The sequence below is a fragment of the Oratosquilla oratoria genome, chromosome 41, assembly GCF_046742065.1.
Source record: "Oratosquilla oratoria isolate Oo_2021 chromosome 41, ASM4674206v1, whole genome shotgun sequence".
In the NCBI taxonomy this organism is placed as follows: Eukaryota; Metazoa; Arthropoda; class Malacostraca; order Stomatopoda; family Squillidae; genus Oratosquilla; species Oratosquilla oratoria.
In genome coordinates this window covers 13,102,638-13,116,022 of record NC_134817.1, presented here as the reverse complement: position 1 = coordinate 13,116,022, position 13,385 = coordinate 13,102,638, and the positions used below count along the sequence as shown (strand labels likewise).

General features: G+C 39.3%; 1 protein-coding gene across 1 annotated transcript in view; it reads right to left on the bottom strand.

Moving 5' to 3' along the window:
* Positions 1-320: 320 nt before the first annotated feature.
* nvy (CBFA2/RUNX1 partner transcriptional co-repressor nervy) overlaps positions 321-13,385 on the bottom strand; it is a 36,881-nt gene continuing 23,816 nt past the window's right edge. The window contains exons 3-10 of the mRNA XM_076178036.1: positions 10,675-10,808; positions 8,793-8,885; positions 8,311-8,457; positions 7,435-7,571; positions 6,321-6,501; positions 4,951-5,224; positions 4,121-4,329; positions 321-2,763 (exon numbers count right to left, since the gene is read on the bottom strand). Coding sequence (XP_076034151.1) covers positions 2,572-2,763; positions 4,121-4,329; positions 4,951-5,224; positions 6,321-6,501; positions 7,435-7,571; positions 8,311-8,457; positions 8,793-8,885; positions 10,675-10,808 — 1,367 coding nt within the window. The 3' untranslated portion in view covers positions 321-2,571. The remainder of the gene's footprint in view (positions 2,764-4,120; positions 4,330-4,950; positions 5,225-6,320; positions 6,502-7,434; positions 7,572-8,310; positions 8,458-8,792; positions 8,886-10,674; positions 10,809-13,385) is intronic.

Here is a 13,385-nt window from a genome sequence, read left to right as displayed (position 1 = left end):
TCACATTTTTAATATCTTCATTACTCTTTCTACATACATATACCAAAGGCTTTTTCCCTCTTACACAGGGGGTAGCCAAAAAGAAAAAGGCATAGAAATCACTCCCACCCATTTCATTTCCCATATATTCCACTCCCCTCCCTCCTTCCTATCTTGGCACCGGTCCAATTACACCTATTTCTCATGACATGTCTTTTCTAATTGCATATTCACGCACATCTTCAGAGTTGTAATGATGGTTGGCCATTCCCTTTGTAAGGAAGAAAAAGGCTTTTGGCATATATATAATAATTACAATAATGGATAATGAAATACAGTGCAAAACAATACTAATTTATTACCTGGATGTTCTATAGAGCTCAGGAGGGCGGTACAGACATAACATCGTGTGCCCGTCCATTTTGTGAGAGCTCTGGACTCCTTCCTACAATAGGCTTTCCCTCCTTCAAACTACTACAGCTATACTCTTTGGTATGTTCTGATCTGTGCCTTTACAAACAATGGTGGTATTGCATCAATACCAGCTGTTCCCCCAAGGTGCAGGAGGATTTGCAGGATTTCATTGGCACTTGTGGGACGACTTTGGGTCGTTCTGTTAATCTGACGACTCTGGGTCATTCTGTTAATCCCTCTGGTAATCTTGGTTAAGGTCTTAAGAACTATACTTTGGCAAGTTTTTTCATATATAGGAATGGCTTGGGCCCTTAAAATGGGTTTCTAATTTACCTCAGGTAAAGAGATGACCTAATTTAATTTCCTCGATCTAGGAATCTCACTGTTTGTCTGCTTTGGTTCATGTCTGATATTAACATAAGCTTTCAAAACATAAAGCATGTTAGATCAAATCATTTAACTCTTTGTTCCAATAATGAATTTACCCATAAAAGTCATTCTACTTATAAAATGACTTTGATAATCCAAGTGAATAGAGAAATTAATTTAAGAGAGAAAGATCACGTGCTGGAAATCTTTAGTGGAAAAAGTCAAAGAGACAGGGTCAAAGGATGCAGTTACTAGAAGAGGCTGAATGAAAATAGTGTCCATTCCAGGACGATATAGGGTGTGATATGATAAAGATATCAAGAAGGGTTGCATATAACTAACACGGAGTGACTTCATAGCAGATATAAAACAGGAGCTTAATAAACTGGATTGTGTTGAAGCAGGTGAGGTTAATCCTCTTCTGCAGCTGCTACACACTTGTACTGACAGATCAACTAAAACAGTATTTTGAGCTTCGCTGGGCATAGTACAGAACTTCTGTGGTTGCCCTATGTTTGATTAAAGATTAATTTGCAATTTGTCATGTGTCCACAGGGCCTTCGTGTGCTCGATATTGTCTCTTTTGGCAGTGATCATTCATGGAAACGGGTTATTCTCAATTTCATGAACCTCTTCCTGTCACAAACACTTGTCTTGTACTCACAGATACAGTTCTCAGATTGGGTTTCTCATCACTAGTGGGTGCACATAAACAATACAATTTCACCTTTTCACAGGGTGGTTGTGTACAGTCAACTATGTTATCTTGTTTTCCTTGTTACTGTATTGCTGCACATAGATGAATTATTTTCTCTTTTCTTCACTGATTGAAGGCTGTGAATGGAAAACACATATAACTCATTTCCCAAATTAGTGGTTATTGGAACATAATACACACTACATATTTCGGCCTTTGCTGACACTGTTGAGTGTTGAACAATTTTATCACGAATAACACACTGGTGGCACAAAGTATCTATACTGTGTGGAAAGTACACAGAGACTGTCAGGCTGAAGATGGAAGGTGTAGTACCAATCATCTTGGTAATTATTGTCTTTTGCAGCAGTGATGAGGGTGCCTTCTATCATAATTACAATGTTTACTGGAACGTAAGCATGGAAAAAGCTACATCCAACTCACCAGGGTGAAATCTGTGATCACAAGAGCAAAGGTGTTCTTAGAAATATTAGTGCCAAGTGTTCACAGTAGCAATGATGACCTCTTCATGAGCTGTAGAGACGGCAAGGGGAACCTTTCCAACTCGATCCTTTAGTGGAACTGAGCAGGGTCATGATTCTACATCCAGTGTGTTTCGATTCTCTATTATAATTTTATCTGCAGCATGATGGTCTTATTCTTTGCAAGTTTACATCATGCAGGATAACAGCATGATCTTCATAACATTCGACAATCCTAGTTTCTTTGCCATAGGAGAGCATCACCGCAATGTGCCTTCACTTGAAACATTTCTTTAAGTTAGGGTTCCCTGTACAAGTGTTTGTCATCATAAAGGCCAATGTTATTGGAAAAGTTGCTATAAATGTTTAATTTACCTGGAGAGCTTTTATAAGAAAACTAACATCTTAGAGCATTTCTCTTCACTTTGATGATCTTGTTCTTGTAATGTAAGGTCCATGTGATGCAGTGGGACAAGTAAGATTGGTTCTGCATTTTGAATCTTGATAAGACCTTTCCCAAAGAGCTTCCGGATAATTCCCCAGCATGAGAGAGTTAGTTGCCAGATGAAACCTGCATTACAAAGTCTTTGGTATTATCACCACAGACACCTTCCCCCCGTGACCACCTCTTCACTCCACTTTCCCTGGTGCACTGTCAGACGCCTTGAGGAACTTGGCTGACTTGGCCGTCTTTGCGAGAGTTGGATTGCAAACTTTGTGGTGACTGTCCCAGTCCTTGTGTTGACAGAAGGAGCCACAATATCGTGCAACATTGCAGCCACTGCATGTCTCGTGGGCTTTGCGGCCACAGTTCCAGCAGGCCTGTAACAAGCAAAAGAGGACATATGAACCACCTCAGAGTAGACGTAGTCTGGAAGCAAATAGATCAGATATGCAAGTACAATGGTTTCATTTTTAGTGTGCTCTGTGGCATGGAGCCTCTTGCACTTTGAGTAGCAGATATTTATATATGAATGAGACCTAAACAAAATTTTCCAACTAGGGTGGCATATTGACACCAGAAGTATGAGTGAGTGATAAAAAATCTTTTGTGGATTTGTAAAGTATTAAAGCAATTTGCCCACTGTCCAGGGAATTACTCCTTCCCTAACTAATTTATCATACAGAAATGACAAATAAGTGGAACAATAGAAATTCAAGTATCACAAAGTGTCCTTGTTCTCATCAGAACAAGATACAAGTTTTGATGGACTGAATTAGTTAGTGACATAGGATCAAGAAAGAAATAATTAAAGCCAATGGATGATATACTGAGTCATCTGTTATCACTAGTAACGTATAGTTATCAGGAACCAAAGCAAATAGGCATGAAGACACATCATAAGTCTGTGGGACCTCTTGAAGCCAGAATGATGAACCACAGGAGGAAGAGCTGACAAGGAGATTCAACATGAACCAAATGAAGCATTTTTTTTTTATATTGCAGTGTATTCACTGGACTTGCTAATCATCATATATGGAACCAGCTTACAACACAACCATAGAATAACATGATGATGATATGATATGGTTTAATGTCACAAACTCCCCCCTATCTGAAGACTAGGACAGTGCCCCTCACAGAGGACTTTGTAGCATGGAATTTAATGAACCATGCCCTTGGTTCAACTTCGCCGGTGGCAGGATTCGAACCGCCATCCCCTCGACCTTCATCACAAGTAATGATGCCCTAACCCGCTCAGCCAGCAAGCTTCCTTAAAATAACATAGGAAACATAAAACCTGCTAATCAGGTCATATCAGTAGGCATGACAGAGCATATAATTATGTCAGTGAACATCCTATGAAGGATCCTACTATTATGACTGACAGTGCCTGAGACACCTCACTCATTGAGGGGATTGTCATTAATGTGGCCCCTCAGGGTATATTATAAATGACTCACTTCTGATATTTTTTCATGGAAAATCCTTGTATGACACTCCCACACATATTTCTTGACCTTAAGCCATAAAAACTAGGCAACCCTAATGGAATACTGATGCCAAAGACAGAAGACATGTCACATTTAAACCAGTAACAACAGTTTGACATGAAGTACTGTAGTGTATACACTGAAGCCATAAAAACTTGTTTTGTGAGCTACTATGAGTACAGTTTTACAATTTCATGGCAGGAATAAGTCATCTTTTCATTGTCTTGTCTCTGAAGAAATTTACCTGTGGAGGTTCTAAATGAGCATCTGCTGAGACTCCGTGAGTCTGTGGGGGTAGTGGCACATCTTTTCGAGATGCCCCGACCTCCCGTAGAAGAGCCTCAAGCCTTGCCCTTTCAGCGGCTACAGCTTCCTGTGCACGTGCTTCTGCTAAACTGACAGCTCGCTGAACTTCAGCTACAGCTGCACGTTTTACTTCTGCAAGAGCCTCTTCTGCAATCAAGAAAATATAATTGTGATTGGAGGATCAGTTTGGTAGTGCTTTTTAAAGTTTGCTATTGCATACATTGAACTACCTTTCAGCTGTTTTGGATGTACAACTTTCACCTTCTGTTCTGGACAGCAATTTTCCCTTCATTCTGGTTACTGTCAAGCTACTTTTATTTTCCTCTCCGTGGCACATACTTACATACATACATATACCAATGGCTTTTTCCCCTTTATAAAGGAGGTAGCAAAAGACAAAGGCATAAATCCACTCTCACCCATTTCATCCCCACATATTCCACTCCCATTCACTACCTCTCCCTCCCTCTTTTCTCTATGGCACCAACTTGGCAAAGAGATTACATCCTATCAACCCCTTCCATACCAGATGACACTTTCTTTTTTTATTCAGGCCACTATCAGGCTATTTCATTCATATGAACCCCCTTTTTAGTGAAGAAATCAGCTCAATTTCCCTTTCCACTGAAATATCTTTCATGACTTAAATAAGACTAACTTTACTTATATTAGATCATCAACATCTATACATCATCGACCTGTTTCATATTTGACTTCTACTAGTTAGTCCTATGATGACATCAAGATTTAAAGCCATACATCACCCACCTGCTTTACGTTTGACTTCTGCCACTCGGTCCTCTGTCGTTCTGATGGCATGGGCCACTAATTCTGCCGCATGCTTCCGTACGTCTGCATCATAGTCTCCAGAGGACCTGCTGCCACTGCTGTTGCTTGTGCTACTGCTTGCTCCCCGGGCATCTATGGAGGTGGACAGCGAAGTTGGGGTGCGGGAAGGAGCAGGACCATCATCTCGACGCTGTTCAAGCATCGTGAGTGCACGGCGTGTCTTCTCTACCATACTTAGGATGCAGGTAAGCATCTGCAACATTAACAATGAAGAACTAAGAAGAAGGAAAATAGTATATAGCAGGAAGGAAAAAAGATGACAACAATGTAGTATATCCATGTGATTAATAGTTATTATTATATTTATAATACTGTTTCTTAACTAAAATGCTTCATTGGGTATACAGTATAATAATAATAATTAAGACATGCATTTGTGGATGTAGGAATAAATTGATGTACATTTAACCTAACAAAGCACAAATCCTCATTTGCCTGCAAGGAAACATTCAACTATACAATATGACTCTAGTCTGGTTAAGAAAATACCACTAGTAAGTGGTATAAACACTCAGAAGAGGAAATACTGTGTGCAACAATGATAAACTGTAGTCCTGTCTCTTGATTAAATATAGTGGAAATCCATTTTTTTATATAATGCATCAGTACCCAGTGCACAGATAAGCTACTATTCCCTTTTACATTTTTTTCAGGTATGTACCAAGATGGGAGGGAGGGAGGAGGGTGGAGGGGAGTGAAATATATAGGAAATGGAATGGGTGGGAGTGGTTTCTATGCCTTTTTCTTTTCGGCTACCCCCCCGTGTAGAGGGAAAAAGCCTTTGGTATATGTATGTATGTGTGGTTCAGAGTGTATGGCTTTTACCCCTCTTCTTGAAGAGGATATTTGTGTCATCTTTTAAATCAGAATTATGGTATTAATACTTGAAGAATGCTGTATAGCAACATTAATGAGTACATTGGTCATAAAGAAGCTAATAGTGTTGGGACCTTGAGTACATAAAACCACACTTTTGAGTTGAAGAAGGATACCTGGAGGAATGGGGTATTTACAGCTACATTAACTAAAGGTGATCTACATGTTGAAAAAAGTGTTATTACTGCACACTCCAGATAGATCTCAATGTCGGTCACATCACAAATTAATTTAACTTGTTTTTAGTCATTTCTCCCTTGGCTGAATAAAGTGCAACAGCAAGACATGACCTGAACCATCTGCCCAAAATTATCTAAGCAAATTAAATTCATCTGGCATTAGCTAGAAAAAATCTCTAAACTGCAATATGGGTGCATAATAGAATAATATATTGAAGTGGAGGTACTATTTACCACATGTATGTTTTTCCATTCGTCATCTGGAGGGTTTGGGGGCCGTGTCTCCCGCAGGGGGGAAGGGTCTGGACTGACTCCGACAGCATGGTAAGGTGGTGAAAATACACCGACACATCTCTTGTTGGGTGGTGGTGTTGATCCTCCACTCGTTTCCGTTTCTCCATTTTCATAGTAATTACTGCAGAAAAGAAGAAGAAAGAAAAAAAAATTAGTTCTCGCATTGTTTTACTTTGAATAAGCGATCCATCAATCAACCTTGGATTTCTCTTGAAGGAGATTGACAGAACATCAGGAAAACACTGAGCACCTTATACTGTATTGCCCACTACTTCCCCTTTCCAGATAACATGAAATCTCTTTACTGAATGACTTTTGAGATGAACTGATAATTGTGGCCAGTTTCCTGGGAGCTGTGGCTCTCCTGCAAGAGATAACCGGTGCAATGGATTGATTGATCTACTGTGTGTAGATGGGGTAATGTGCATTTATGTCACTGTCCAATATGTTGTGGTTTGTTAAGCCACTGAGTGATTGGAGTTGGTGTTTGTAACATTCAGGTGTTGATGTAGTGGATGGTATGTAAATAATTGTGATTTTGTGTATGTATATATAAAATGGGGAAAGGTGGAAGATATCATTGAACCTGACAATTAGAATGGGATTTGGTGAGGGCAGAAGATAGTTATGTGAAAAGCTGGAATGTATAACAGGTTCAATATCCACAAACATAGGTAAAATAAGTATACACTTATTTTAAAGCTACATTTGCTGTCTAGAAAATGGTAACTTCAAACTTTATTTCCAGGAAACCTGTGTTTTGTTCAAACAAACCTGACCTGCATTAATGGGACTGCTTTTGTCATAAATTATCTTTATCTATTTATTCCATTTTTTCACTTCACTTCATACTCAATTTATCTGAACCTGGGAGAGATTTGCTTTGCTACTCATGCTGAATAGCTGGTTTGTAATTTTCATAATTTATCTATTTCTTTTTTCTAATGTGTGAATTTAACAACTTAGCCCAAGGGCCAATATTATTATTTTTTATTATCATTTTTTTAGTAAGCCTCCACCAGGTTAAAATAAACTACTATTTTATTTATCATACCTTTCTCCATGTCCAAGTTTCCTCTTGCCAGATGTAGAGACATCCGAAGAGAAAATATCCATGGCCTCTCCACTCCCCGTCGAAGGACTGGACTCAAGAACCGTAGATTCATGGAGACTAAGGTACTGCGTCAGAGTCTGTGAATGTCAAGAATATTAGTGTCAATATAAGATCAATCAATCCATCTGTTGCCACAGGCCCTTCTTGCAGGAGACCCATAGCCCCCTCAGGTAAGCGGCAACAGCCACCAGATTGACCCACATGTCACTCAAGGAAGTGATGTGTTGTTGTTTGGATTGGGAGAGTAGGGTATTGTGTGATGAGGTGCTCTTCTGTGTGGTAATTGCATCTGAGAGAATTTGAGTCTGTGGTGGAGGCCTGAATCCAGACATACCAATATGATTCTTGCTTGTCAAGGTAGTGATTTTTCAGTTGAGAAATCGCTTTTTTTTGTGATCAGGATGTGCAAGCATCTTTGTAGGCAATGAAAAGATATGATCTTATTTTTAATAAGAGATGATTTAATGGGATTTAGCCTTTGGTAATTAGAGATGATCAGATGAAATTCTGAGACTTGACATATTTTTGCCTAACATATTTTTTCTCATATTTTGCATTCATTGAGCATGTCTTCTCCAGTTTATACCCTTCTGCACATTTACATATTCTGTAATTCACTAAATGCTTGTACTCTAACAAGATGTTGTTCATTTAAAATTGGTTGGAATGAAATTGTTGTTGTGTACATACATTTGTTCTTAAAATTAGATGTAAATTTGTGATTACAAACTTGGCTTACTTAGTTCTTGAATAAATATGTAAAAGATAAAAAATACATGAACTTGGTGACTGTATAACACAAAGCAAATTACTCACCATATTGGATCTCCGTGCATGGGCATGAAGTTCTCTGTGCAGAAGTGGCAAATGAGAACGGAGGAACGGTAAGACAAATGGACGCAGGGGAAAGTGGGTAAGGTCCTGCAGTGAAGCATGGAAATCCTCAACCCCAACTGCACCACTCTGATGAGGGAAAATATGAATTAACAATCTATGTATCCAAGTTTCTCAACACAACAGAATAATTACAGTTGGCAAGATTTCTGTATAGTCCACCTGCTTGGGTAAATATAGATGAAGTAAAAATACTATGATTGGGCTTGTATATAATTGTGAAATGAACAGATTATGCAGTGAAGAAAAATAATAATAATAAAAATAAAAACTGCATACCCCTGTCATATACCAAAGCCACAAATCATAACTTCGTGTAGTACATGGAAGTCTTGTCAACTGTACGTTAAATCCTCATTTAATTCATGTGGGTGTTACAATGGAAAATGAACTTCAAAACTCACCAATAAACTGAGTACGAGGTGCCGAACACGTTCTCCAACTTCTGGAGATATATCAATTGCAAACTGATGAAGCGTTGCTAGAAATCGCCGCACCTGTGAAATATATATATATTTTTTATTAATATATACCCTGATACAATTTCAGACAAATTCTACACATTTCTCAATTACTTATAATTATGAATTTAAAACAAATGACCCGAGATGGAAAAGTAGACAATCGTCTGTTTCGTGAAGATTGTCTATATGGCAACAGTCACACAGTGGATATGTTTTACTAATTTGTTTTGTACATTTACCAATGAAATTGCTTCACAGTCTGACTTCAAAACCCAGCCACAGGACCAGGCCAGACATAAAAATTATTTCACTCCGTTTCTATCCTTTTCACACAAATCAATTCCATGTGCGCAAGTTGACTTAGTATGAATTGATTTAGCTGCAGACATCGACAGCAATGGGGCGCGTTTTGATGGGAACAGTAAGTTTCATGACTGTAAGCCATTTACAACAATCAAATAACTTCCAGGACACAGACATTCAATCTTGTCTATCGAAAATTTATTTCTGGATCTTGGTCTTAATTTAAAAGATTTCGTTTTTTTTTTTTTCATCTTAGCACGGGAGTGAAGGGTGCGCGCCTGTGTTCAAACGGTGACTCATTCCCGCGCGCTACTCAGTTCATCAGAGCTCATCTTTGTACAAATGATGTTTCACTGGCCACAGGTACAAGTTATCCTTGTAAAGTTCTATTATTTGAATAACGTCCTCACGACACCAGTGGAGCTGAGACTTCTGTGACATGAGCGAGGCGGTTTGGTGGATCTCCTGTTTCGCCTCACCAATCCACCACTGCTGGGAGGCCAATGGCGCGAGTCAACAAGTGCCCCGCGAGCTTCCATTTGAGTGTGTTGCGGGGACCGCCGTGGTCAGTTCCCCACGAATTGATGCATAGCGTGACGCGCGTCATCGGAAACGTCCATTAAAATAATGAATGCTGCAAGTAAATATACATGAGATTTTATTCTTTATTTATTTTTAGACCGATTCACATTACTTCGATTTTACAAAATTTCAGGCCTTGCTGCATCTCCAATGTCGTCACATGAATTGATATTTGTTCAAAATTAAGTTATTTTTTAACAATGACGTCACAGGAGTAGAAATAGAATAAAAATTAAGTTAGATTTTAACAGTACCGTCTACAGAGGAAAGAATAGTTACTCCATCGCTTCCGGGTTAACCCGACGCACATTAAACGAATGTCCCGTGACGTCACCGATGACGTCATCTCCGATGGGCCAATTAAAACGGAGCAGTAAATCAGCGTAAAGACGAGACGATAGCAATTGCCATGTTAGGAAGATGAACCATAGTTAATACGTATGTCTGTCCTCAAGGGGGACAGTAACGGTTTGTAGTGATAATACCTACAAATCCTGAACGAGGATCGTTCTCGCGTCTTTGTCGTTGCAACACCTCGATGCTATCCACCACACTAGGAAACGGTGTGTGTTAACATGTATATACGAATTTATACAATCGCATACTTCCTCCATCGCTGATTTTCTTCTGAAAAAGGTTCTCACGGAATAGAAATTTCGGAGCTTTTGAAGAATATTCTTCAAAAGCAGCAAAATTGGGACTCCTATTCTTCAAAAGCTCCGAAATATCTTCTCTGACAACGCCAACCCCGCAAAACAAATTAGAATAAAATAACAATAAGAATAAATATGAAAGAAAACGGGGAAAAAAGAGGCAAATAAAGAGAAAGTAAAATAGATAAAAGACAAAATGCAATGTTAAAAAAAAATAAAGCGAAGAAAAAAAAAAAAAAATCTGGCGAAATGTCGACATTTTTTCTTCCCCCAAAACGACTCACCTTGGCTACGTATCTCTGGGAGTCCCTGGCAGCGTCCAGGGCGTGAGGGAGGGCGGCATTGGGGGAGGCCAGGGCGGGCGGCGAGGGCGTCCCGTTGACCGTGCTGTGGGGCGAGTAGGACCCGTTCCCAGGATCTGCACACAAAATAAAAAGAAAAAAGAAAAATTCTAATGAGGAGCACGACGCAATTGATAATTGATTTGATTCATTATAAAAAACTAGTAGCTGTAGGAAGTTACTGTCCCCCTTTGAGCAATGAGATGGAATAAGGTCACACACACACACATCTATGCCACGGGTCGCCAGAGATAAGAGTGCCAGCCCATCGGGGCTGCACCAGATGGAGGTGACGGGTTTTAAATACGGGCGGCAGGGGGAGACGATTCCATCTGACGTCCGTCCTGCTGGTATCGCTGGTTCCAAGGTCACAGGATTACTCTCATTCGTAATGATCACGAGTCCTGCATGTGATCCAAGACTGGCGAGTTACAGCACACACACACACACACACACCTCCATTGCTCAAGTGGGTTAGCAACGGTTTGTATTATTCTAAAGCTTTCGTAATTCAAGCGAGGCGCGATCTAGGGACTATGACGCGAGACCACAACACTAACCATATCAGCAAGCCGTGTGTGTGTGTATTCACCATGGCCTTTGGATCACGTGTTGGACTCGTGACCAACAGCTATTTCCCTCCTGGAAGGGAGCTCAGAGCTTGTATGACCGATCTATGGGTAATGCTGTGACCTTACACGCACACCCAACTCCCCGCCCACGAGAGTTGGAGTAACGACTCGAAACGCAGCGATACTGAAATTATTTCAGCCCTGGGCAGGATTCGAACCCGGACCGCCGTAGTGACAGTTGGAGACTACCAACCGCGTCACCAAATGTGTGCGTGTGTGTGAATTTACCTAATTGTATGGGTATGTATTGTGCACGTGTATGGTGTACATGTGTGCACAGGTGTACATGAACACATGTGCGTATGTGTCAACATGTACATATGTGAACATGTACATGTGTGTGTACATGTACATGTGTACATATACATATGTGCGTATGTGTCAACATGTACATATATGCGTTGTGTACATACGCGAGACGAGTTGTGTATCACTATGGAAACTGATGGAATAAAAAGAAAATTTATCACAGAACACTGTAATTTACCATCGTTCCGTTTTTGTTTTTTACACCGATGTAAACAAAACATTCAAATCTCATTTATTGTTTGGCAAATGCCACACGACTATATTTTAATTCGTGAGCAAGATTATGAACATATCTTCGTCAATTTAACTATGATTAATTCAATGTTCTTAAAATATTTAGTAATTGTCTTTGGTTAAATGTAAAATATTTAATTTTATTTTTTATTTCTTTATTTTGTTCCTTTGCCCTGCGCCCCGTGATCTGTGTCTTTGCTCATATACAAAGGTCGTAAATATGGGGCTCGCCAAATGGCAACACTGGCAACAAGAGAGAACGGGAAGCGGCTGCGCGCGAGCACTCACAAATTTTTCAATATTATATATATATATATATATTTGTAAAAGCCCGCTGTGTATATTTCATTGCGGCAAATTATTTAAATAATCTGAAAAGTATCCTTCCACGTAAGGACCCTCCTCGGCTTGAGCTTTAAAAATAAATAAAGATAAAATGAAATATATCTATATACCATGGTCTTTCGTCCTCCCCCTTACCAGGAAGGTAGCCTAACCTGAATTTTGTAAATATAGATGACGCTTTTAAAGAGAATGATGTATTCTGTAGCACAAATACGATGATTTTTAATATAAATTGAAGTATATGTTCTAATTTTTTCAGAATATCGGGCAAAAGTAATAATTAATCTTATATTTTACAAATTTACCCTCAATGATAAGTTCAATATTTTTCTGCCACTGCAATACTGCTTTCTGTTATGTACCGGTGTACAAATGGCAGGTAGAGAATTCTCTTCCTCTACAATTAATTTTTTTTGGGGGGGAGGGGAACTTCAGTCCCCTCTCTGGATCCGCCACTACCACCACCGTCTCCCCCCCTCATCTTAGCTCATCATGGATGACGGGTCATCCCTGTATCCCGCCTACTGCCCTGGGTCAGACGCAATGCAGCAAGACACAGCACACACACATATATATATATATATAATAACATATAAATTTTTGACTAAAAAAATCTACGAAATGCACTTTTGTTTTGGAGCAAAATTCTATTGTCAGACATGAGGTGGATCCTCGTATCTTTATCTGAAACTACTCAAAGTCCCTATTATGACAACGAAGTGCTCTGCTCTCCTCACTGGACACAAGGCCTCATTTGGGATGGTAATAACTATTGGTCAAGAGCCCAGTACGTGATCCAAGGCCATAACTCGCGTGCGCACACACACATCTATACTATAATAATATGACATAAATGTGGACAATAACAATTATTATCACAACATAAATAAATCAAAATATAACCATTCTCCATATGAATTCTAATATCTGTGTAATAAAATCCACGTTTTCTATAACAGCAAAGACTGATTGTCAGTTTTCTTTAATTTGGCCTCAAGAACGACAATGTAAACACAAGTAAAAAACTTCGCACGAAAGATAAACAAACTTATTTTCATTTATGTTGGGGCATTGTGGGAAACTGATAGGTATATGTATCCTTATGACTACATGAACTCTGTCGATTAATAAAAC